General features: G+C 52.9%; 9 protein-coding genes across 9 annotated transcripts; 3 read left to right on the forward strand and 6 right to left on the reverse strand.

Moving 5' to 3' along the window:
• Positions 1–41: 41 nt before the first annotated feature.
• Positions 42–998, reverse strand: N7459_009188 (inositol oxygenase; the record flags this gene model as incomplete). Its single annotated transcript, XM_056948356.1, has 1 exon — positions 42–998. The coding sequence occupies one exon, from the start codon at positions 996–998 to the stop codon at positions 42–44; it is 957 nt and encodes a 318-aa protein (XP_056795581.1).
• Positions 999–1,819: 821 nt separating this feature from the next.
• Positions 1,820–2,871, forward strand: N7459_009189 (putative glycerol dehydrogenase; the record flags this gene model as incomplete). The annotated part of the gene is made up of 3 exons (XM_056948357.1): positions 1,820–2,180; positions 2,236–2,616; positions 2,672–2,871. The coding sequence occupies 3 exons, from the start codon at positions 1,820–1,822 to the stop codon at positions 2,869–2,871; spliced, it is 942 nt and encodes a 313-aa protein (XP_056795582.1).
• Positions 2,872–3,247: 376 nt separating this feature from the next.
• Positions 3,248–6,458, reverse strand: N7459_009190 (uncharacterized protein; the record flags this gene model as incomplete). Its single annotated transcript, XM_056948358.1, has 2 exons — positions 3,248–6,129; positions 6,197–6,458. The coding sequence occupies 2 exons, from the start codon at positions 6,456–6,458 to the stop codon at positions 3,248–3,250; spliced, it is 3,144 nt and encodes a 1,047-aa protein (XP_056795583.1).
• A 1,035-nt stretch (positions 6,459–7,493) lies between these two features.
• Positions 7,494–11,087, reverse strand: N7459_009191 (uncharacterized protein; the record flags this gene model as incomplete). The annotated part of the gene is made up of 1 exon (XM_056948359.1): positions 7,494–11,087. One exon carries the CDS (start codon positions 11,085–11,087, stop codon positions 7,494–7,496), a length of 3,594 nt encoding a protein of 1,197 aa, XP_056795584.1.
• Positions 11,088–16,266: 5,179 nt separating this feature from the next.
• N7459_009192 (uncharacterized protein) lies at positions 16,267–17,209 on the forward strand (the record flags this gene model as incomplete). The annotated part of the gene is made up of 2 exons (XM_056948360.1): positions 16,267–16,516; positions 16,650–17,209. The coding sequence occupies 2 exons, from the start codon at positions 16,267–16,269 to the stop codon at positions 17,207–17,209; spliced, it is 810 nt and encodes a 269-aa protein (XP_056795585.1).
• An 873-nt stretch (positions 17,210–18,082) lies between these two features.
• On the reverse strand, positions 18,083–19,897 carry N7459_009193 (acyl--CoA ligase; the record flags this gene model as incomplete). The annotated part of the gene is made up of 3 exons (XM_056948361.1): positions 18,083–19,035; positions 19,094–19,729; positions 19,798–19,897. The coding sequence occupies 3 exons, from the start codon at positions 19,895–19,897 to the stop codon at positions 18,083–18,085; spliced, it is 1,689 nt and encodes a 562-aa protein (XP_056795586.1).
• Positions 19,898–20,942: 1,045 nt separating this feature from the next.
• On the reverse strand, positions 20,943–21,946 carry N7459_009194 (40S ribosomal protein uS19; the record flags this gene model as incomplete). The annotated part of the gene is made up of 5 exons (XM_056948362.1): positions 20,943–21,012; positions 21,072–21,368; positions 21,573–21,630; positions 21,846–21,864; positions 21,929–21,946. 5 exons carry the CDS (start codon positions 21,944–21,946, stop codon positions 20,943–20,945), a joined length of 462 nt encoding a protein of 153 aa, XP_056795587.1.
• Positions 21,947–22,647: 701 nt separating this feature from the next.
• aspf8 (ribosomal protein P2) lies at positions 22,648–23,038 on the reverse strand (the record flags this gene model as incomplete). The annotated part of the gene is made up of 2 exons (XM_056948363.1): positions 22,648–22,818; positions 22,880–23,038. The coding sequence occupies 2 exons, from the start codon at positions 23,036–23,038 to the stop codon at positions 22,648–22,650; spliced, it is 330 nt and encodes a 109-aa protein (XP_056795588.1).
• A 623-nt stretch (positions 23,039–23,661) lies between these two features.
• N7459_009196 (uncharacterized protein) lies at positions 23,662–24,743 on the forward strand (the record flags this gene model as incomplete). Its single annotated transcript, XM_056948364.1, has 2 exons — positions 23,662–23,667; positions 23,721–24,743. The coding sequence occupies 2 exons, from the start codon at positions 23,662–23,664 to the stop codon at positions 24,741–24,743; spliced, it is 1,029 nt and encodes a 342-aa protein (XP_056795589.1).
• Between the last annotated feature and the right edge of the window lie 126 nt (positions 24,744–24,869).

Consider the following 24,869-nt stretch of genomic DNA (forward strand, 5'->3'; position numbering starts at 1 on the left):
AACACAAATGTCTAAACGTCCGATATATCCGTTGAAAACATCTACCAGCGAACCACCTTGTTGGGGAAGTACTCATTGATGAGCTCCATGTAGTAAGGTTTCAACTCCTCGGCGCTGGGGATATCATCGCTCTTGCTGTACAGATCGTAAGGGTTGAAGGCCTTGACCGCGCGGAGCATCTCCTTGTCATGGTCATCCATGAGCTCATGGTAGGCACCGGCATTGTGCCAAGGATAAAAGGAGTGGTAGCGGATCATGGCCAGAGCCTCATCGGGCAGGGTGGACTGCTCCTTGGCGATGTGGTAGAGGTACTCGTCGTGGCCCCAGGAGAGCATAACCTTGTCCAGCCCGCAGCCGGGGCTGTAGATGCCAAACTTGGTGTCGTAGATGGGGTGTTCAAAGTCCTCGTTCTCACGGAAGGAGTCGCGGCCGTAGATGATGCGCTCGTCGAAGCCACATCCAACGGGGAAGGTGTCGCCGACAACATCCCACTGGCCCTGGGCGTCGAAGAAGAACAGCAGCTTGCCCAGGTCGTGGATCAGACCGGTCAGCTGCATCCAGCGGGGCTTGCCGTCGCGGCGGATGGCTTCAGCGGACTGCAGCAGGTGCTCAATCTGGGAGAGGCTGGTGTCTGGGTCGGACTCGTCGATCAGGGTGTTAAGCTTCTCCATGGCCTCCCAGACGGTCATCTCGGCGCGGGTCTTGCTGTGAAACTCGTGGCGGGCTTTCAGGTTGTACGCAACGGTTTGCTTGGTGTGTTGCTCCTTGTAAAAGTTCTTGACGCGATCGCAAGCGTCCTCGTACTGGCGGAACGCGGTCTTGTCTTTCTCTTTGTCGAATTCGGACTCCTCATAGAGGCCCTTCTCCTGCTCCTTCTTCATGTTGGCCTTGAGGACGTTGACCTCATCAACGGCGTCGGAGGTTTCCTCCAGGGCCTGGCCATCCCGCATCTTGTTGAAGACGGGGATCGGGGTCTCAGCAATGGCGACGGGTGCCATTTTGGATGATTATGACAGCTGAGAATCTTCGAGTGAACTTTCTTTTTCGGATAGATTCAAAGAAAGTGAGAGAGTGGGAGAGGGAGGGAGGGGAATATCTTTGCACAGATTGTTTTTAAGGATAGAGGTTTCGCTCCCCCCCCCCCCCAGGAAATTCCAATCCATATATAGGGCTACAGAGGCTTACCAGGAGCGAATCGCATCCAGATTCCCGACAATCAGCCATTATGGCAGATAACGCAACCCTCTCTACCAGGAATTTCCACAAAGGATCGACTATGATTTGCAGCTATGGCTTGTGCGGACGAGCGTCGTGAGCAGCATCGCGGATTCCAGAATCCGTGCCGATATGCTCAATGGATGAGCGACGATGTCTCCACCCCCGACTCCCCGTTAGCGCGACCATGATTGGCAGGCGATCAGCATCGTGGGGAAGTGATGTCAGCCAGAGCCCGATCTTGCAGCCCAGGATTCTGGTTTCCGATGATGACTGAGGCGCACTTCTCATTTGCTGGAGGTCGGGGAGGCAGATTTCCCCGGCGGGGATGAGAGAAACAGGCAATCTTCTCCATCGGGGATGTTTCCACGAGCATCGTGAGTGACCGAGGGCATCCACGCCCGCTACTTCGTGAGTGGCCAAAGGTCGTCGAGGCGCGTCGACGGTGATTGACGGGAAAATGCAAGAGCCGAGTCGAATGGCGGAGGAAAGTCACCCCGGCGTGGGGGGAAATTATAACCTCGCGGCGTCGTTACCTCGAGTCGCGCTTCTCCCTTCGCTCTGTGACTGTCACAACTCCGACAATTCTACCTAACACCCCATCATGTCTGTCGCAGATACCCGTTTCAAACTGAATACTGGCGCCGAGATCCCTGCCTTGGGGTTGGGAACGTGGCAGTCCGCGCCTGGCGAGGTCTCCAGGGCCGTGTATCACGCGATTAAGGTCGGATACCGTCACATCGACACGGCACTGTGCTATGGCAATGAGAATGAGGTCGGCGAGGGCATCAAGAAGGCCATTGATGAGAAGATCGTTAAGCGCGAGGACCTCTTCGTCACCACCAAGCTGTGGTGCTCCTTCCATGCCCGCGTCGAAGAGGGCCTTCAGACCAGCCTCGACGACCTCGGACTGGACTATCTCGACTTGTACCTGATGCACTGGCCGTTAGCCATGAACCCCAAGGGTCAGTAGTTGCCCCTGCTCTGCTCATAGAGTCGAGACGCTAAAACCATTTCCAGGCAACCACAACATCTTCCCCAAGCTGCCGGATGGCTCGCGCGACATTGACCACAGCCACAGCCACGTTACCACCTGGAAGAGCATGGAGAAGCTCGTGAGCACCGGCAAGGTCAAGGCCATCGGCGTCTCCAACTACAGCGTCAAGTACCTGGAGGAGCTCCTCCCCCAGGCCACCATCATCCCCGCCGCCAACCAGATCGAGAACCACCCGTCTCTGCCGCAGCAGGAGATTGTCGACTTCTGCAACCAGAAGGGCATCCACATTACTGCCTATAGCCCTCTTGGTAGTACTGGCAGCCCGCTATTCACTGCCGAGCCCATTGTGGCCGTCGCGGAGAAGCGAGGTGTCACTCCCGCCACTGTTCTACTCAGCTGGCATAGTAAGTCGTTCTCGCAACCCGTTTGAATTGCCTGGATTGACCCAGAGCCTCTTAGTTGCTCGCGGCTCCTCCGTGCTCGCCAAGTCCGTGACGCCCTCCCGCATCGAGGCCAACCGCACCGACCTGATCCAGCTGGATGCCGAGGACGTGGCCACGATTGCCAAATACTCCGACTCGCTCGCCGCTAGCAAGTCTTTCCAGCGCTTTGTGTATCCTCCGTTCGGCGTGAACTTTGGCTTCCCCGATAAGCAGTAAACCGTACGCACCAGTGCAGCTACGTCCGCACGGTTAGTACATTTCATGTATAGAAAATACCTCGGGATAGACAATCTACGCAGGCTACGGGCGATGATACCATGGAATTCAAGATTTGCAGTTACCCAGTTCATTTGTCTGATGTCGTACAAGACATGAGATATCTCGTAAAAAACATCTGTGACTGTTCATCTCTTCATGACGCCGTTCTCCTTCACGATCTTCGACTCGGCGTTCATGTGTAGCTTCTCACATCCATCCTTCCTTCTCTTTTTTTTTCTGATATTTTTTCTTGTTTTCCGATTTTTTTTGTTCTTTTCCTTTTTCTGTTTCCCTTTGAGAATCATCTTCCTCCAGTCCACAACATCCAATCCGATCAGACACGACCAGAACTGCCAGTCGGCACAAGCAACTCTTCATTGGGCATCTTGAAGCCCACCCACTCGCGCTGCACCGTCGCACACAGCGTAACAGCATTTTCATCCTCGCCAGGTCGGGCCCGTTCCACGCTCAGGAACTCACGATAAGCAAGCTCAGCAATTGCATGGTTGCCAATCTCCTCACGCTGCCAGTGCCGGTGACGCAGGAACATACGCAGCGCGGACATGCGGCGCGCCTCACGCTCCTCCACAATATCCTTCATCATAGCCACAGTCAAGACGCCGCGAGCCTTCATCGTGTCGAGAGCGAGCATCAGCGGTTGGAAGGGAAGGGTGATAAGCAAAGCGGACGGGATGAGGATATCGAGCCTGGTGGGTCGCATCGAGGCGAAGGACGGGATGTCTCCGAACTGGAGGCTCTCCAGCTTGGGATTCGCACAGCAGGATCCGGGGAGTGTGTGGAGGATGTTCGGTATTCGGGTAGGGGTGAATTTGGCCTGGGCGCGGCGGTAAAGCTCGAAGTTGGGGCTCATATTGTCGGCGATGAATTGCATCCCAGCGTTGATGGCGAGGTCGGACCACATGTACTTCAACTGGTGGATCTGCTCCATCTGGTAGTAGTTGGGGCTGTGGCTTGGAGAGTCGCCAGAGCTGGCGCAGGATATGGCGATGTCTGGGGAGCTGATCATGAAGTTGTTGACCGTCATGCCGAAGTTCACCAGAGTCTCGACGGTTTCCCATGACAGGAGCTCGACGGCGAGCTGGATGCCTCGCTCGGTGATGCTGCGGCAGCCGAGGAAAGCACCAGAGGCAGCGTAAGATAAGGCAAAATCCGTCTTGGCACGCTCCAAGTTGAACGGGTAAGTTGTTTGGCTGTCGTCATCGGGATAGCCTAGTCCCTGCAGAGTCAATTTGTGGATGGTCCTGAGGTCGATCAGCGGCTGTCCGTAAAAGTGCTGAAGTGCTGTTCCGAAAGCATGCGCGCTAGTGAAAGAGGGTCCAGTGAAGATATGGATGCAGTATGAGACACCAGTGCGGCTGAGCTGTGTCTGCATGATTTCATAAAGGTACGGGCTCGCAGCAATGATGTTCTTGTGTACATAGAAGGTGACAGGGATCGGGGGCCCTCCGAGGGGCGTCTCTGGACCCAACAGGATTTGTATGTCGGAGAACTCAGGGCATCCAAAGAGACTCTTGACGTGAGTCGGCATGACCTTTTTCTGTCCATTCAGCGAATTGCTGTCACCGGAAGAGGAAGCGGTCGTGGCATTCTCAATTGTCTTTGAAACTGGAGTTCCGCCGGAAGAAACCGAAAGGCAAGTTCCGTGAATGGGTTCGTTGGATGGGAGTGATCCGGGAGGAGAGGAACTCATGGTCTGTTTGGCATCCCAGTACGTAGTGGGAGATTGCAGATTATCTGCGGGGATACCTATATCAGCAAGCGCCTTTTCAGCTGGCACTTCCTGTTGCACGGCATCTGGATTTCCACCTTCGACAGGAATACGCAACTCGGCAGAGTCATGGGAAAGGTGAATAGGCAAAGGCGAGATAGAACTGTCAGGAGGACTGGACGAAACAGAATGGCGACTCAGCTCGACAGGCGAAGAAACGGTAGGAACAGGTCCCTTAGAGGTGGCCGGCTTGGGCGAGGACGAGGTGGACAATTTGGTTAATCGACTAATCTCAAACAGTGAAACCACGGAGGACGACAGCTCATTGCTAGCAGGTCCCTCGGGAGACTTGACACCCGATTTCTCATGCAGCTCTCGCTCAATATCTTCAGCAAATCGAACAGGTCGAAGAACCTCGGGTGCCTTCTTGTCAGTCGACGGAGCAGAGGTGTGAGCGACGGATTTCTTGTCGGTGGGGCTCATTGGAGAAGGAGGAGAAGGAGAAGGTCGGGCATATCCCGCAGTAGACGCCGCCGGAGTAACCTCGTCAGGTAGCTTCGCATCTTCCCAGTTGCGGAGAAGAGCTCGCAGATTTTCGTTCTCAGAGGCACTGACAGAAGGTGGAACAGTCTGAGACGGGGTAGAAGAAGAGGTAACAGCAGATTCCGACATCTGCTGACGGTGCATATGCATCTGACCTGGCTGGCCAGGCCCAAACGACGGAGGATACATCTGATACGGCGGAGGAGGAGAGCCGTAAGGAGCAGGAGGGTGCATGTTCCCGTAGAACATGGGAGGAGGAATCGGGTGTCGACAGTCGTAAGAGCCATGGGCGCAGCAGCAGCTCTGTCCGCTGGCAACGCGGCTCGCATCCCACTCGGAGTGGACAATGCACGCAGGGTAGAAGCCACAGATGGTTTGGTAGTGCCAAACCGGAGGCGCGAAGCGGTGGAAGGGAGGATATGACTGTTCCTCTCTGGGGTGCTCCAGAACAGCCGGCGCGGACTCACTTTGCCGGATTTCGTGAGAGGTGACTGCGTCATCTGCCGACAGACAAGTGAAGGCATCCACCTCTTCCTGCTGGGCCTTCTTGGCCTCTGCCTCCTGCTCGGCAGCAAGCGCCTCCAGACGCCGCTTCCGCCACTTCTCGGTGTCGACGATGCAGGGGCCAGTGGATTCTTTCGAATCCGCCTTCACTTCCACTGTCACTGCTTCGGGGACAGTGCAGGGAGCCGGGGTCTCCGGGCGAGCATCGGTAGTGTCGACAATGGGCTTGTCAGAAGTGAGCGGAAGCGGGTCCTCGGTCTTGCCCGGCGACGAGGTCCCGATGATAGCAGCTGCGGCCTGAGCCGCCTTGTCCTTCTTTTTCTTCTCTCTCCGTTTCTTGTTGAACGGCGATCGCTTCCGATGCGACGCCGGCGAAGAGGGCTTCCCAGAGTCAGGGCTGGGAGTGGGGCAGGTGGAAGCCTCGCGCAAGTTCTCCGAATCTATTTTATAGTCAGTCATGGCGTGAGCTCTTCAGATTAATAATGTTTATCTCATCATGGAACTTACCACTCGTGGGCTTTGGGGTAGCCACCACTGGCTCTGTGCCAGGGTGCTCCTCGGGCTCCTCGGGCTTGGGGGCCTGGGGGGACATGGCCCGCGGCACAACAACCCTCTGAATGGTTGTGAAAATTGCTTTCTTTCGGTGGGGGAAGTAGTTGACTTCCCAGGCGTCGAGGTAGTTGTCGGGGAGGTTGTACAACCAGCTGAAATTGCCCTGTTCAAGGTCTCGGGGGTCGGTTCGAACAGGGCGAGATTGTACAGGGGCCATGGATGAGGAGAGAAGAAGAGGAGAAGAGGAGAAAAGGCTGCGAGGATTGAAAGGTTTATGGGTCGCAAGGTGCGAGCTCTCAGTATTCACCTTCAGAAGTGAAGATTCGCTATTGCAGTCTCCGTTGTGGAGTCAGCCAACCTGGTGGATGTCTGTCTTGACCAAAATGGGATGCAATAGGTGGGCTTCTATCCCAAAGAAGGCTTTCGTGGCTCGTCTGGACTTGAGGACGTTCGTAGTGAATGAAATCGAGGTATGTCAGTCAGCGTTGTTGTCTGCCAAAAGCGTAAGGGAAGTGAGTGAATGAGAGATTGTGACGACGTCAACACGACTAAGCAAATACTCTTTATGGATTCCTTCAATTCATAAATGACCATCTCAAATGGTGCGCCTCGAGCAAATCTACCGTTCATATCTTCTCACCTTCAGGTACTGCTCGAGTATCTACGAGTTGGGCTCGCCATTTCTTGGAAATTTGCATCCTGTATCCAATATCAATATAAATGCCTCTCATGAGAAATTTCCAAGATTTTTGTCTTATGCGGCGTTCAACAAATTTCAGAAGTTGAGGTTTCCATATTGCTGGTGATGATTGATTCCCATCGTGTCGAGTCACTGAGGGCTTACGGGTTCACGTGACAAGATTCATTCTAATCGCCAAGGCTGAACTTGCAGTAGAAACTTGGCGAGCACAGGAAACTGCATTGTTGCTATCCGATGTATGAGGATGAAGCCAGCTACTATTTGGAGCTCTACGCATACACAACTCGCTACAAGCACCAAGCAAAACAATATGTATCCATTGACTCAAAATAATACACCTGGTTACACCTCTGCTTGGGAATATTTCTTTAAATAACAAAATGGAAAGGAAAATGTGGTGTGACAGTTGACAGACGCTCAAAAATGCACCAGGTGGTATATAGTCGTGAAGAGTATGATGAGCAAACACAGACGAAAATGAAAGAATTAGACAAAGACAAGAAAAGAAAGACAAGAGACAAGGAAAGGCACTCGAGGACAAAGAATGGCCAATTAGAACATGCCACCATCAACGGGGATGGCAGGGGGAGGGTATTGCGGGACGGAGGGAGGCGGGCCTGCCATAGCCTCCTGGCGCGCCCGAGAGTTCAGGTTGCCACCCTCGCTGGAGGTTTTTCGAAGACGGTTGCGAGACATAGGACGCTTCTCGTCATCGGGGAAGACACTGTGCTCGTCGCTGATGCTAGGGGCAGGGGACGAGATCCGTGACGAGTCATTCCTGTCAGCTTTGAAGGCGTTGAGAATAGTCTGGGTGCCACGACGACGACGAGGATTCATGGGAGGCACTGGGGGCGCAGCACCGGCAGGGAGGCCAACGACGGGCACATTGGAGGTTGAAGAGACGAATGTCGGCTCGGAGATCAGCTTCTTGTTCACGGCGCGTTTCTGCAACATGTTCTGGCCCGGCGCACGTTGAGGAAGAGTGTGGGCATTGCTGGTGGCAGAAGCAAGAGATGTGACAGGAGATTGGTCCGGAGGGATCTCATGCAACGGAGGCGTGGCATTGGCAGAGTAGGCAGGGGTTGCAGGAGATGGTCGAGGGGAAACACCAATCATCGAGGGCGGATTTGAGGACTGCGAGAACTGGAAAGGTCGCTCAAATTGGAAGCTTGGAGTGCCGGACCGGCTGGCGCTGCGGTATCGACCGGAGGAAGCAGAAGACGAACGGTCGTACATGACGGGATCAACCGCTTCCATAGACGGACGAGCCGAGTTAGGGACTGAGACAGGTACCGGTGGCTCAAAATTATCAGGGATCACAAAATTTTCATGTGCGATAACTGAGCCTTCTTCCACTGTTTCGAGATCGTCACGCTCACGGTATCTAGTGCGGCTCTTTGACCGACCCGAGGCATCGGAGCCCGAGCGGTCTCTTGGGGCTCGGAAACTAGACTGGGGCGAGGGACCGCGGCTGCGGCTTGACTCGCGCGATTCATCTCGGCTGATAGTGGGCTTGCGAGACCGGAAAGATCGCTCGGATGGAATCTGGGGGGTTGAGTTGGATTGACGGCCAAAGTTGAATGAAGGCCGTTCCTCCTCGCGCCAAGAGTCCTCCGACACTAGAGCCGGGCTGGAGGAACTGTTGTAGCCGTACATCTTGTTGCTCTTCTGGTCATATTTCGAGAGGCCTGGCTTGCTAGACTTTTGTTTCAGAAGAGAGAAAGCATTTCCGGCCTTGACTGAAGGAGAGTCTGGAGTCTGCCAGCCAGGAGTGGGACTACTCGAGCGACTCTCATCCTCGGCAACACTGCGCAGCTTCTCCTGTACCTTTCTGCGTCTCTCCGCAAGCTCAATGGCAAACTCCTCGCGCTCTTTCTGGGTCTCCGTGCTCCCGTCGCGCCGGTGGTGGAATGTCATCTCTTCCTTCCACGACGTGACATTAGAGACAGAGCTAGTGTCAGGAAGAGCACCAATGGACGAATCTTCGCTAGTGCGAGTTTCTGTTAAATCGGAAGACTGTGCCGACGAGCTTCCATGGCTCGACGTATCGGGTTGCGCAGGTGTTGCCGAGGTAGCTTCATCGTGGAACTTCTCTGACATGGGGCGGGGATTCTCGGGGACAAATTCCGCCGTACTCGACTTATCCACCTCTGTATCTTGTTCTGGCAGAGTCGGAGACGAAGTAGTGGCGACTGACTTATCGCTAGCATTACGCAGGTGAGATTGAGGACCATTCACTCCGAATGTTGGTGAGTCAGGGCGCTCAGGGGTGACAGACTCGGTCTTTTCCGTTGGATCGACCTCTTCTGGGGCGTCATTCTCTTCAATAGGTTTCAGATCGCCGAGATCCGAGTATCTGACTTCTGGAAGAGTTTCAAGATGTTCCCCGGTAGGGGTAGGAGGCTTGGAAGCGAAGCTAGAATGATGAAGAGAGTGGCCGTAGTCGGTCCCTACAGAGGTAATTGAGGACACCTCATATGAGCGACGGTCTTCACCTTCATCCCCCGACTCGCTGGCAGTCGAGTTGGCATAGAATGTTTTCACGCCCGGGCGCGAGGGGGAGGCCTCCACACTGGATGCCCGAGAATGGTCAATTGCATGATGCGCATCACTGCTATAGTGCGAGGAAGCCGACTCAGCTCTGGAGCGGTAGCTGGACTTGGAAAGGCCCCGTGGGCGGCCAATTGGTTCCTGCTGCGGGGCACGGCGTGGAGGCGACGGACGCCGCAGTGGTGGGGTGTCTCGTCCCTGGTGCATTTGAAGCTGGCGGCGAGAGAACTGCTGCTCATCAAATCCGGTGGCGGGTCGGTTAAAGAGGCCCATTGCGGTGGCCTTTCCGTAGTCCGCTGGGTTAAGTGCTGCTGCCAACAACAACGCACCATCGTCCGTTTCGCTGGATGGTGGGCTCAAGGGAGGTACAGCTCCGAAACTCGCAGCCGTGGGAGAGATACGCTTCTCAGGTACATTGTCCACGGGTTTTATCTGAATCGGGGATGCTGCGAACAAAGGAGGGCTAGTAGGTCGGGCTTTCGAAGCAGGCTCAACAATGGCCAGTTTTTGAAGCCGGTCTCGCAGGTTTGTGGCACTCCGGGAGAAGTTGCGGTCCAAAGGAAATTCTGAAGTGCCAGAGCGCTGACGGCTCAGGCTTTCTAGGCGAGTCAAAGTCGAGTGTTGTTGGTTCTGGGCGCTTTGGGTCAAGCCTCGGCCATAGAGACGGCGGGATCGGACAGAGCCATTTCTGGGGGTAGACACGGCTGAGGGCAGTCGATGTTCAGACTGGATTTCTGGGGCTACCTTTGAAGGTGCCTGCGTTTGAGATGCGTTGAGCGGTGCCTCGTCAATCGAAGTGGCTGCAGTGGAGGTGCGAGCATTAGTGGCAGGTCCAGATGCTGTTGATGAGTTGGTGGTACGGTTGGTAGACGAGACAGTCGAAGTGGCATCCTCAGACTCAGGTGTGAGGCTGTCGTGTGCGGCCTCTTCGGCCGCAAGCCGTTCTTCCTTTTCCTTCTGTCTCATCCGTTGGAAAGCGGACATGTTCAAGTCATGGTCGTAGACAAATTTACCCATTCCGCGGCTACCCTCGGACGAATTCGATGAAGCCCCTGCAGCAGGAGACCGGACTGGGATTCGATAGACCTTCTGACGTCCTCCAAACAAGTTGTTTCCTTCGGCTCGGCGAGCTCTGCTCATTATACTTCCGTTCTGCGAACGATCATCATCGGTCCCATATCCACCATCACCACCAGATGCATAAGAGTCCGTACGCCCCAGAGCAATTGAAGGCCGACTGCCGTCATTAGAAGAAACCTCGTCGATATCTGCTAGGACGCTAGGATTGTGGCCAAAGAGATTCAATCGTGAGGCTCTCCTGGGAAACAGGACGCTGTCGTCGCTGGCTTTTCCAAGCTTCGAGTCCGGGTCATCCTGCTCTCTCAGCATGCTGAACCGGGCAGAGAGCTTCGGCATCAGCAGACTTGTCCGAAAATCGTCTGTGGAGGGGAGGGCGGCCGAGAGATCGAGGTCGGGCTTTGGTTCAACGGCATCCTTCTTCTTCGAGGGCTTCAGACTAAAAGGCGACGATGACGGTGCATTTTCTAGATCGCCCAAGGTCTCCTTGACCTTCTTGTTCTTGCGGAATCGATTCATCGTGAGGTGGTAATGACCGGAGCCGTGGGCAGGCGGAAAGAGCGACGACAGTTCCAATCCAGTTCGGGGGTCGTCGAGCGAGGACGGGGAGAAGGGAGTGACTGAGACTTTGACGCAGAACCGTCAGTATTCCTCAATTCAATCCGAACGTAAGTTTTGTCTCTCGAGTACTCACTGGGCGATGCTTATCCGGAGAACGAAGAGAGCGGCATGGCCGTCGAGCGCAGGACGGTGCGAGAAAAGAAAAGGGTGCCTCCTGGGGCGAAGCACAAGAAGAGAAGCCCCGCGATTGATCGATTCGCGTACCGGAGACAGATGGGAAGCCGGACCAGGGGTTTTCGAGCACCAATCAAGCGCGATAGCGGGCGAGAGCGAATAGCTTGACTGATCGCACAGGAAAAAGCAAGTGTGTAGATGGGAGTCAATTGGAGCCTGGGACCTGCAGGAAAGGGTCAAGGCGTCGCGGTCAGGAGTGCAATGGCGACCGGTTAAAAGAGTGACTGGCGAGGAAAAGAAAGGAAAGGACGATGCGACTGTCCTCGTCGAAGAATGCAGTCGAGAGACGCTGCGGAATGGGAGGGAGACGTCGTCTAGTAATAATAACGAGGGCCGAGGTGATGCTCTGTACGGCGCCGTACGCCGTACGGGGCTAGAAAGCGCGGAAGAAAAAAAAAGAAGGGATCTGGATCCAGGATCGGCCCCGACGTGCCCACCGTTCTGGTCGATCAACATTAATTTTCCAGCAGGATGATGCTATGATGCTATGATGCTACGATGCGATGATTCTATGATGATATGGCAGCCGATTTGTTTATTTGTTTCGCCAACTGCAGCTGCGAGGCCCATGAGGCCCAACAAGGGGGCTTCCCGAAGCTGCACCCATGGATCGCTTCGGAACACCGGTAAGAATGAGACCTGAGTCCGAGACGTATGGTAATGGCAGAGTACTGCCTGGCCGTGTACTTTGGGCCGTGAGAGGGGGATTATGAGTGATCAACTCCACTAAAAAAAAATGGTCCCTTGCAGGATACGGTAATCGTGTAAACTATCACATCCCGTAAATTTCCTCGCGTGTATTGCGGCATGTGGAACCTGGGGCTGAACGCCACCTCAACGACTGCGGAGGCATCCCAGTCGCGACGGGCTATGGTGTGGTCATGCCTGCTCGAGGCTCTACAGTGCTTCGCACTAGGCAGATAGACACACAAGTCTATATCATCTGTGGCGTACCTGTGCGTGTCTTGCGGGTTGTGCACCGAGTAACGAACTCCCCAAAACTAAATTAAGATATAGAAGGGGAAAACCAACCATATGCGCGCTAGTCGCCCCGAGAGTCTGGACACGGGAAGAGCCAGTTGAGAACGCTTCGATTTCCCGATCACATATGCAATTCATATTGGACACAAGAACGATCCTGTCCCACCTGCCTTTCGGGCCCCGGCACTCGACTATGATGATATGTGTAGGCATACAATAATGGATACATGTATGTGCAAATACCTCTTACGCCTGATACACCGCAGACCGAGGACGTCCAAAACAGGCACTGCTCCATCTGCCAGACATATGCATACGGTAGTATCCAGCTGGGAACTGACTCCATCTGCGACCAAGCTCCTTGCATGGCGGGAAAGCCGCAGCTGAACATTTCGATGCAGGCAGCAAGCACCATGCATCCCATACTCGGGTACAATGCAATTCATCTCGACCATTCGCTGGAGCCGACGGGTCTATGTATTTGCCGCGCTCGTGAAATGAACGATGGCTCGCAAAAAACCCCATTAGCCACACTGCAGCCGGCCCAAGATAAAATCCAGCCCATCTACAGGTTATTTCTCCGACGGTGCAGGGCCTCCTGCGTCATGCAGCACGCTATCCAGACAGACAAGCCATGAGGTTACACCATCTATGGCGCGTGTTAGATAGGAAGAGGCTCAATACTGTGCCACTTGTCCATGTTCTCAAAAACCCGTCCGGATGCTTCTTCGGGGGACAGATAAAACCTCTTGTATGTGCCACAGCGCTGATTTGTTGTTCGTCGCCCAGCGGATCCATGGTCGAGAAACGAGAGGAACCCGGAGATGGCCCCGAGCCGTCCTCCACCCTGCAGCGATGATCGTAGTTGTTTTTTTTTCTCTCTTTCCCCTGGCCAGGTCGTTGCATCATCGGTCGATTTGGTGATGGGGATGGGGCACTATGGAGTCTTATTGATTATAGTTAGGACGCCAGAATCCGGAATCCTTCCCAGACAGTGGGACTATGAGATCATGGAAGCACGGACACGAACAACGACGATAATCATGATGGAAGACTGGGTCAGGGTTCCCGGGTGAGTATAAACGCGCATACTCAGAAAAAACCAGAAGGAAGCAAACTTCGTCTAGCGCGATTCTGGGTCGCGTTTTGGAGTCTGAAGCTTGACAGCCGTTGTTGGGCTCGGAGGGCGTAAGCTTTGTGTCCAGAGTGTCCAGACTCTTTCGGAGGACCTGCCCCACTGGGAGTTAGCCTCTCACTGGTGGACTGCAAAAGGGAAAAGAGACAGAACGGAGTAAAAAAAAAACAACGAGGCTGGTGGAGCTGAGAGACCTCGCTTGGGGAGAGATAACCACGATAGTGCGTCGCGGTTAGGTCCGTCCTCGGCCGGGTCGGAGGGGTAGCCGGCGAACTGTTAAGACCACGCACTCTTCCGACCACTTATGCCCCTGACTATACTCTTTATGCCTTAGCCCGGTAATTTAGACGTGGCCGCCTGCACGATCCCTTGAATGCATCTGGTACAATGGCATGGTGGCTCGGGACAATCGATACATTAGATTGGAGTGATAGCAAGATCTCAATTATTCAAAGCCACCCATCAATTCTCAGATACCACTGTACGATATATATTGTGCCAAAGGTTGACTGGCAGTCGAGAACCCACAAGGGCTCCACCGGTAACGGTATACTTTGGATACTTTGGATACACATATATCTGGAAACGCTAACGGGTTAAATTACCAGGCTGACTTAACCCGCGTCCTTGACCTCGTAGGAAGGCTCACTTTCGTCCACCCATTAGAGCCCCAAATTAATTTCCGGCTCTTTGGATCTATCACTCGGCCCTGCAGGTGGCGTTATTATATAGCCTTGCTGTGTACAATTATACATAGAAAGCCGGCATCGATCTACGTAAGTATCTGAAAGAAGGTGCGTTGGCGAGCCCACAAGTCCAATGCTTTGGCATTGATCGCTTCGGAATCTGGGAACCGATCGAACTTATACGAGAGATGTCGCGTTCATCTCAGACGACCGGATGACCATGCCGAGTCGAGAACTTCCAGACTGGGATCGCAATCATAACGCGATCGTTGGGGCCGGTGTGATTCATGTTCCTGAGGGTACTGTAATCAGAGCAACGGGTCGCCAATCTCGACTGCGGATAGGCTATCGCTGGCCCGTCCGTCGTTTCAGCACACGATCAAAATTTGCCAGGTGAGTGCGATTGGCTCTGATTGGCATCGGTCCCTCTAGAGGTTCGCTTTTTGGTTGCTTGCCCAATGGTGGAGTGCGAGGGCCGTGAAATAATTACGAAGTCCACTGGGCCCAGACACTCGCGACAGCGCCCGTGGTGGGTCGACGGTTGGATCTCGTATTTCCGGCTGCGATGCCTGCGTGGGCAATTAATTCCAGACAGATTGGAAGAATCTAAAACAGCCGGACTATGAGGCGCGTACCGTAGAAATAGATGGATCGTGGGAAGCCTCAATCGATATAAGGTTGCGCTAGAAATAAATACCGGAGTCTATACGCGGTGCGACTTACTCTATATTCCCTATGGATTTCTCGATGGTGTTACTGTTGAAGCGCGCTAGCCGGTAAGGCTCGAAATGCTCAGCGAGAAGCTGTGAGGTCATTCAATATAGCGCTAGTTAACTAACTAGTTAACTAGGTAACTATTTAGTTAATCGGTAAGCGAGTAGGCCATACAAGCGAATCGGCTACCCCAAAACGTAGATTATGCTAGAGAGTATATGTTCATCCTTTATCAACATCATTGAGTTTCGAGAAATATAACAAGTATATATTTTTTCTGCTTAGCTCCGACTGGCGAGGGGGTACTAGATTGGATAATCACTATAGTATAACTAATAACAGAATATATGATAACGTGGATGGGGATCAAAAGAATCCAAGAAATGTGATCAAGATGAAAGAGACTGTGTTTATCATGTTCTGTGACTATTGACTCTTAGTTTGACATGTTCGATTGTTGCAAAAGCATTCTTTGAGCTTGCAGAGCTAATATAAAGTCACTCACTTCCCTCGAGTGTTATCATCGGGTGAAGAGCAAATGCCCCAGTAAATTGACATGGTTTGCGTCAATATAGGTGAGAGTTCCCACTCCTTTCATTGGAATAGAGCCTAGGTGAAGGTTCAGTCACAACACTGTACTAACTGCGGGTGGTTCCTTGGGGTTCTGAAATTCATCTGATGGTACTATGAGGTAAATAGTCAACGACAACATGACAAGCCTTCCCTTAAGGCATCCTTGGATAACCATGCATTGAAGGTACTCAGCATATACACTCAACGATCATATTAGATGAACAATCAAGGTAGACCATGGGGCTAGCACTAGCTTTAGTGTTGCGATATTGAGATATGAAGATGGCGACGTAGCTGATACAGACAAAAACGAGAGTTAAAAGGAAAACCATTTCAGACATTTCATGTTGAGTGAGGCTCGTAGCGTAGTATGACTGGAACTTGTTGGCTTCTCAAGCCACCATCCTAGAGTTATATATTTGACTGCTACTATACCTGGAACATCGTTTTCACTGGCTACTGCTCAAATGGCTATGGCCTCCTAGTCTAAGTAGTAGTGATATATCTATAGAAATACCTTAGCCTTGTCCAATATTGTCAGTGAAAAACACAAGAGACAAGCAAGTATTTACCTATGTACACGCCTTTTTTTGAAGTTCCTCTTAGGCGCCAATGACCAAAGCATTTCGCCGGAGACATAGCAATTTGATGAAAAACCAGATAGGGTTGGAGTTGACAAGAAAGCCCTTGTAAACATTGATGACGCCATAGCCGAGCGTCTCCCCGCATCCGGAACACATAACTACGATCTCCAGATCGACTTCACCATTCACTTCTCCTACGCCTTTATACCCAAACTCCCCAATCATCCAACATGCAAGTTCTCCTACTCGGTGGCCACGGCAAAATTGCCCTGAAGCTCACCCCACTCCTCCTCAACCGCGCCTGGAATGTCACCAGCGTCGTCCGCAACCCCGACCACGAGAGTGAAATCCTGGAGCTCGGCAAGGGCCTCAAGGGCAAGCTGAATGTGCTCATCGCCAGTCTGGAAGACGTGAAGAGCGCAGCAGATGCCCAAAAGATCCTCGATACGACCACGCCGGACTATGTGGTCTGGTCGGCTGGTACGCTCGTGCCCCTCCCCCCACTTTCGCGGCGCCACGCGATCTTAATTTGCACACCTTCGGTCCTGCGTAGCCCCATGCGGCCTACTTTCAGTAAAGAAAAGCATATCGCTAACAATTAGTCCAAATCTAGGCGCCGGTGGCAAAGGTGGACCAGCCAGCACCATCGCGATCGACCAAGAAGCCGCCAAGCACTTCATGACAGCTTCCTTCGCCTCGCCGAGCGTTACCAAATTTCTCATGGTCTCTTTCCTGGGCAGCAGACGCATCAGACCCAGCTGGATTCCCGAAGATGATTGGGAGGGCATGGAGACAGTAAAGAGGGAGAAGCTGGCTACCTACTCCAAGGCTAAGCTGGAGGCCGACGAATATATGACTGCGCTCGCGGCGCGCCGCAAGCAAGACCCCCGGCCATTCCAGGCTATTAACCTGCGCCCGGGCACCTTGACTGACGAGCCTGCTACCCGGAAGGTTGAGCTGGGTAAGACTAGCAAGGGCCGGGGCTACGTCACGAGAGAGGATGTCGCTATTGTGGCGGATCAGTTGCTTGCACGGGCTGATACTGAGGGATGGATTGACCTTGTGAATGGGGATGTTCCAGTTGAGGAAGCCGTGGAGAAGGTCGCCACTCAGAAGATTGATGCCGTCGAGGGGGAGGATGTAGACGGTATGGTGAAGAGATTCTTCTCTTAAGATAGGGTGGCTGTGACTACATTTCCGTTGTTTTGACCCTCATGGGTAGAATCCCAGAACAAACTTATGCATTTGCAGATACAGAAGTTTCGGGAAATAAAAACGTGTCATAAATAACATCAAAAGATTGAACAAAAGACAGTCTTCATTCCCTACTCTTGACGTATATCTATACAACGCTTGGCGATGCTCTTACACAATACCTAGTAACTAACAAGTCTGAAATAATAGGCGTCATTGTTATTGGCTATGCCCCTACTTCAATAACTGAAGACTTCATTCGCACTAAAGAGTCTCCTTTCTTCAACTTTCCATGAGAATAAATGATTTTCTCTCCGGCAATGTTGATCTGCCACCTACAGAGTCCTAAGCGTTTCTGTGGTAAATAAATCGAGCACAAGTGCTAAATACCCTTTGTGACAGCCACTTCTGACCATGTCAGTATATGGATAGCTAGATATATCTGTTCATATATTTGAAGAATGTATCCTCAAAGCGGGCGTCGAACATGGTGAGAATGTCCACTTACTGATCACGAGAATTCCTTGGAATCCCCGTAGTTGAGCGAGGATATCTATGGACAAAGGGACCATCTAGAAAACCGCGTTCCCCGTATTTCAAGTTCAATATATTTCACAAACCTGACGATCTTTGGATTCCACTGCTGCAGAACCAAGCTCGACGGTCTTTCCAGATTTATTGCATAGGTACATAGATATGATACAGATGGCATGGCAGGGAGCTGGCAAAGAATTCATTATAGGTAGACCATTGGTGCCATTGATCTACCACAGTATACCATATGCTAAATTCTTGGTAGGTTCTCTGGTGATTTCCAAACGAGGATTGCAAGTCTATGTACTGACACTTAATCTACAATTTGGCCTTGGGTTCCTGAGATTCGGCCTTGAACTTCTGTTTCAGCAGGCGGCGCAGAATCTTCCCACTAGGGTTCTTGGGGATCTGATCCACGAATCGAACACCGCCACGCAGGCGCTTGTGATGAGCAACCTTGCTATCGAGCCATTGAACAATGTTGGCCGCTTCTTCCTCTTCACTAACACCAGTAGACTTGCTCTTCGCGCTCCTGACAACACAAGCCATTGGTACTTCCGAGCCGTGCGCCGCGCTCTCGATACCAATCACAGCAACGTCATCAATAGCCTGGTTGTCCACCAGCATACCTTCCAGCTCAGCAGGCGGAACTTGGAATCCCTTGTACTTGATGAGCTCTTTCACCCGATCAGTGATGAAGAAGTTGCCCTTCGGGTCCTGGTATCCAACATCACCAGTCCGGAACCAGCCATCGTCGGAAAGGCATTCCTTAGTGGCAGCCGGATTTTGGTGATAACCCAGGAACACACTGGGTCCACGCACATATAGCTCACCGGCCTCACCAGTCGCAACCTCCTTGGGTTCAGAACCGTCTTCGGGCATGGTCATGTACTTGGCCTCCATATTGGGCAACAGCAGACCAACGGAGCCGATGTGTTCACGCCAGTCCTCCCATCGCTGCGAATGGGTGGTGGGGCTGGTCTCACTGAGACCATATCCCTGCTTGACGCCTACCTTGATGCGAGAATACACTGCGTCCACAAGCTCCTGAGTGAGCGGTGCTGCGCCAGAGTTCAACATGCGCAAGCTCGACAGGTCATACTTCTCGACGACTGGATGCTTGCCCAATAGCAGCACGACTGGGGGAGCAACGTAACTGAAAGCGACCTTATAGTTCTGTACATGTGCGCACCACTTCTCAATATCGAACTTCGACATCACAATCAGATGATAGCCCTTGTAAAGTGCCTGAGTGAGCAGGCAGTTCAATCCTAGAGAAAGGCTGTTAGTAAGTTTCTCACAGACACGGCACCGTTGCCCTGGCCATACCATAGATGTGATAGAATGGCAAGAACGCCAGAACGCGAGGACCCCTCCCATCAGGACCTCCGTTCCAGGTAAGGTTGGGGCTCTCAGCTATATACTGCTGCAAAGTGTTGGCAATAATATTCCGGTGTGACAGCATCACGCCTTTGGGCACTCCAGTCGTCCCGGAGGAATACACCAGGAAGGCCAGATCTGAGCCAGGCGTGATCTTCTGCTTGCGATACCGGGTAGCCCCAGAAATATTCAAGACGGTGGTAAAGTGTTTGTACCGAGCGTCCGGGTCCCGCTGGTCGCCAAGGAGAATGATGTGGTCCTCTTGGATGCCAACCTTCTTCGCTGCTTCTTTGGCAACAGCCAACACCGAGGCCTGAGTTGCAAGAACCTTGGCACCCGAATTCTTCAGCTGAAAGGCCAACTCGTCTGCTGTATACGTCGGATTGGCGGGGGATACGATGCCACCGGCCCAGAGGGTACCCCACATGAGCACTGGGGTGTCGATGCTATTCGGTGTAAACAGGGCCAATACATCGCCCTTATGCCAGTTGTAGTTTGCCTTAAGGCCCTTCCCAAAATTCAGCGAGGCGTCCTTAAGGGTCTTGTAGGTGTAGTGTCGCTGGGTGTCGGCATCCTGGCAGAGGACTGCAACGTGTGAGCAGAGGTAAGATAGGCCGACAATAGCACCACGGCGGGCTGTATACGCTACTCACTTTGGTCATCCGGGAAAGGCCTGTCGTTGCGTTCGAAGAGAAAGGACCAGAGGTCGACATTGGGGATGTCGACCGTTGGGTAAATGGAGGAGACGGGCATGTTTGCGGGGAAGACGCAGCGTGCCGATCCGGGGACGCGTGTATGGTACGGAAGAAAGGGTGTCGGCAAGTCGTCAGAAGGGAAGCACGGGGATTCCAGATGAGGGGAATATAAGAGCAAGCGAGACCGAAGAGAGAGCACTCTCTCCGCACTTGTCGGTATCTTCGAGGGCGGGTTGCCTCGGCCCAATGCGACATTGACTAGCTGGGGGAGTGGCCAATAGCCAAAGTTCCACTCGGCCCCCGCAGGCTTAGCGGGCTTGACTTGCGCCCATCCCTTATCATTGGCCCTTGACTGGATATAAGATAGCAGTGTGCACGAATAACTTCATGGTCTCAGATATAGAACAGTTCGGTTACTTCCGTGGGATGTACGCTGCATCGAGACGCAGTGAGAAATCGGTGGCCTCGGTGCTTCTCGGCAACTCCTGGGTTGGTGGAGCACAACGGTTGGGATCGACTCCGCATGCACCAACCACAGCGACAGTGCGGCACGCGGTTTGTAATCCTCCTCGCTCGAAGCACGGCTATTTGATCATCGTACCGTTCGAGACAGAAAGGATGGCGTCAAGATTGAAATCCCTAAAACTCCAGACCTGTGATGCCTTTCTCTAGTAGAAACTAGCAAGAACCGCCTCATCGGAGATCTACAAGGGCCCAGAAACTGTTGTTGTCTGCTAGATTAAAATACTCGGTGCTTTGGAGACTCGGGGGCACAGCATTCAGGAGTTGCGATGGACTACAATACCCAAGGACGAATGAAGAGTGTCATATCGTAAATTGGAACGCTCTGTCACAAGCAACGTAGATGGAGCTAGGGACAGAGCATATTTTTGCTTCGCCGTGTCCGGCAGAAGCGTGGAGGCAAGATCCCCGTAGATTTAATGCCGACAAGATCTTTAAATTGAAATGGAAACAGCTGACCCGCACTGGAAATACAAGCTGAATAAAGGAACCCAGTTGAGGGATGTGCTCGCTTCCATTTTTTTCCTTTCCCAGAACCTTCTCCACCACACGCCACTCCAAGGGGAATCGTTTGAGATCGTTTACTTCAGGGGAATGAAACGGGAAGAGTGGGTGGCACCGATACCGGGACGACCGTGCTTGACAGGCTTGCTGTCGGACTGTTAGACACCAAAACAGTAATGAGATCGGGAGGAAGGACTGAAACGTACTAGGAGATAGAGAACTCAGCCAGGTAGTGGCCAACCATCTCAGGCTTGATCTCAACCTGGTTGAACTCCTTGCCGGAGTAGATACCGATGACGGAGCCGATCATCTCGGGAACAACGATCATGTCACGGAGGTGGGTCTTGACGAGGTCGGGCTTCTCGTTGGGCTTGGCCTCCTGCTTGGCCTTGCGGAGCTTCTTGATGAGACCCATGGGCTTGCGCTTCAGACCGCGGTTGAAGCGACGGCGGGCACGAGCGTGAACGACATCACGGAGCTGCTCGGAGGAGAGGTCGAGGAGCCTGTAGAACAATCAAGTTAGACTGATCTGTTTCCCACCAAATTTCATTTCCAAGGATCTTCTGCAGCACTACACCCAACGCACGTGCAAATCATATACATGGCGATCGACCAAGCGGTTTCAGACAACGCCATGTGATTCCAGAAGCGAAGGATGCAAACCGAGAGTATTCCCGAGGGGTGGATGGGTTGATAGGCAAACGTACTGGTCGAGGTCAATGCCGCGGTAAGAAAACTTGCGGAACTGTCTTCTCTTCTTGATCTCTGTTGGGCGAAGTCCTGTCAGCGATTTACATCCTTGGTCGAGTCTCCATGTTGGCGTGTATGTGCGTCTCATCCCCCTGCCGTCATCAAGCCATGTCGATTCCATGTTCACCATTCATCGTCGGCGTCACTCCAACCCATAATTCATCGATTTGATCCGATCGCTTGGCTCTCTCCGGGACAGGGGGTGGGATGAAGTTGATGCAAGAACGTACCGGCAGCCTCCTCGGCGTTCTAAATGAAAACTCGTTAGCTTCAAGGTGTGTCGGGTTGTGATGAGGGGCGTGGTGGGACTCACGTATTCGCTGTCAGCCATTTTTGCGGTGGTTTCCTTGAAGCTCGCTTTTCGAACGGGATCTCGAAAAGCGAAGGAAGATGGGTTGTCGGGATTGTCGTGTCGCTGGACGGATCGGTCTGGCACACTACAACTGGTGAGGTGGGCAGGGCCCTCGCCTAAGCGACGGGTAGGTTAAGCCCTAATGCGCTAATATGTTTTGGGTAAAATATACAGAATTTGTAAATTACGGTATCAAACAGATGAGCATGGCTACAAGATACTTTGTTTCATCGGCTAATTACCGCTGTAATATTTGTACCCTGTAGCATCATCTCCGGTGTATTTTAAACAGGATATCTTTGACCGGGAAATATCTAAGACATGGGATATCAAGGCAATGGCCCTCGGCAGGACCTTTTCCCCTCTAGAACCAGAGACTAGTGGTGAGTATGTTGATTCATCAGTATTCAAGGCATGTCTGAACTCGCTGGATGCACAAAACAGAGCACTGTCATGACGACTACATCTTACAGAGGACGTGAATTTGGGGAGGACAGATGAATCTGTATTGGCTAGGAGCTCTTTCCAGCTCACATATGATAAATTCGTAACTGCGTCAAAACAGCCTGAACCATACACCCTTGAGAAACCAGTCGGCGAAGATTCCTCCCGAACTGGCCGAACCAGCCAGATGTCTGTTCCCCCAAGTTGCTATTTTTGAGGCCTTGGGAGGTGCGCATTTAGTCGAAGAGACCGAAGCCCATGTCCTCATCGGACTCCTCGGGCGCCTCCTCCTTCTTCTCCTCAGCGGCGGGGGCGTCGGTGGCACCACCGGCAGCGGGGGCAGCGGCGGCACCACCAGCACCACCGGAGGGAACGGAGGCGAGCTTGGTGGTACCCTCAGCGATCAGCTGTAATTAACGGGTTAGTATTTCAGGTCTGAATGGAAGCGTATTGGCCGATTTGACATACCTCCTGGATGTCCTTGCCCTGGAGCTCAGCGATGAGCTTGTCAAGGCGCTCGGAGTCAGCGTCAATGCCGACGGAGGAGAGAACCTCCTTGATGTCGGAGGCGGAGGGGGACTCATTGCCAGCAAGGGCGAGGAGCAGGTAAGCGGCGAGGTGCTTCATTTTGAATGTGCTGCTCAAAAATTCTTCGTTAGCAACGAGATCCCAAGAGGTCGTGGGAGTCGCAACAGTGACACAAGACTCTTAAATTGTGAAGTTTGCAGCGAACATACTTTTGATTTTCTGAACACGAGAAACAATCGATTTAACCGCGGTTTGGGCGGAGACTGCAACGTCGAGTTCCTGTAGAAGGTGGTTGAGGATCAGGACGAACGGGACCACCAAAATCGAGGGAAAAGTGCGGTGCGGCTGTATGTGGCGGTGCCACCGCCCGGCAGAAAATCTAAGCGAGTGTGGCGCATACAGGTCATGTGATATATGGCCATCTCGAAAGTGAATGCCGGGCGTTGGCTTGTTCCCCGCCTATTCAATACATGCCTAGTCCTTAAATACCGAGATACACCTTCTGGTCTCATCTTTTTGGACTTTAAACAGCTATCTTTGTTCCTTCGTCGAACAGTGCGCAACCCCGTTCCTTCGAGCGGAGATCCATTTACATGGTCTCGCGTTCGGAGTCATGAAGCCACCTCTACAGACTTGCTATCGGCTCTGACGGTCTTTACTCGTATCACTCTGGAAACATTGTTTCACTTCAACCTTTCCCAGTCTCTCTTTGGGACTTCAAAATGAGTGTATGCTTATGGTTCCTCTGTCTTGTTTATATTCTTCTCTAACACGTCTCCAGTTCCTTGACTCCGTCCTCTCGTCGCTGCAGACGGGAAATCCGTCACAGCTCCCGCTGTCTCAGCCACCTGCGCCTCCAGTGACGTCGTCAGCACAAAAGAAAGACGATCGAAAATCGGGAACAGCTCCGTGTGCACCGCCATCAGGCGCAAACGCTAATGGCGGAACAAAGAGAAAAGCCGAGGAGCAGCTGCCACGCCCCCCGCGACCCGAACCCCAGGCCACCGGGAAGCCGCTTGCCACAAGACCTGCACCCGCATCTGGAGCGTCCAAGGCTGGCCACAAGCTCGTGTCTAAGCCGAATTCGGTTCCTTCCTCGAAACTTGCCGCGAGCAAACCCATTTCAAGCATTGGCAGCCCGGCAGCTTCTAAGACTGCACCCAAACCCGCAGCCGCAAAGCCGACCCCATCTCCATCTAAGCCACCGCCGAAAGGCTCATACGCTGATCTCATGATGCAGGCGAAAGCCATGCAAGATAAAGCTCCTGTGAACCTTGGTCAGCTACGACACCAGGCTGTCCCGAAAGAACGATTGAGCAAAGTTGAGCGAAAAAGACGTTTGATGGAAGCCAAGGCCAAAGAGAAGGCTGCTCGCTTGGGCAAAAAGATTACCTCCAAGGATAAAGCCTCCGCGACGAAGTCAGAGCCCCAGGGTCCCTCCTACAAGGGCACGGCAAAACCACCTACCAAGACCCCCGAAGTTCCAACATACCGGGGAACGGCAGGCCTTCCAGGAAGTCGCGGCGCCAATGACCGCCGGGCACATGGCAAGCGTCGCATGGATGAATATCTGGGGACCGACGAAGAGGATGAAGGCGACTACGGTGGCTACGACGACGGCTATTCTGACGAGTCTTCTGACATGGAGGCTGGCTTCGACGACGTGGAGGAAGAAGAAGATGTTGCACTGAAGTCGGCTCGGAGGGAGGACGAAGATGAACTGCGTATGGAAATGGCTGCGAAGAAGGAAAAGATGGAACGCCAGAAGAGACTGGCTGCTCTTGCATCCCGCACCAAGCGCTGAAACTCCACTTTACACATTGCATCAAGGCTTACTTTTTCGTTTTTTTTCTGGGTTTGGCTTTCTGCTGAGCATTCTGAGCGTTGGGGTGTTGTTAGATGGTGGACACTCCCGGTTTCTTGAGCATCA

This window comes from Penicillium hispanicum (assembly GCF_028827665.1).
Source record: "Penicillium hispanicum strain IBT 35686 chromosome Unknown utg000008l_segment0_segment0, whole genome shotgun sequence".
NCBI lineage: Eukaryota > Fungi > Ascomycota > Eurotiomycetes > Eurotiales > Aspergillaceae > Penicillium > Penicillium hispanicum.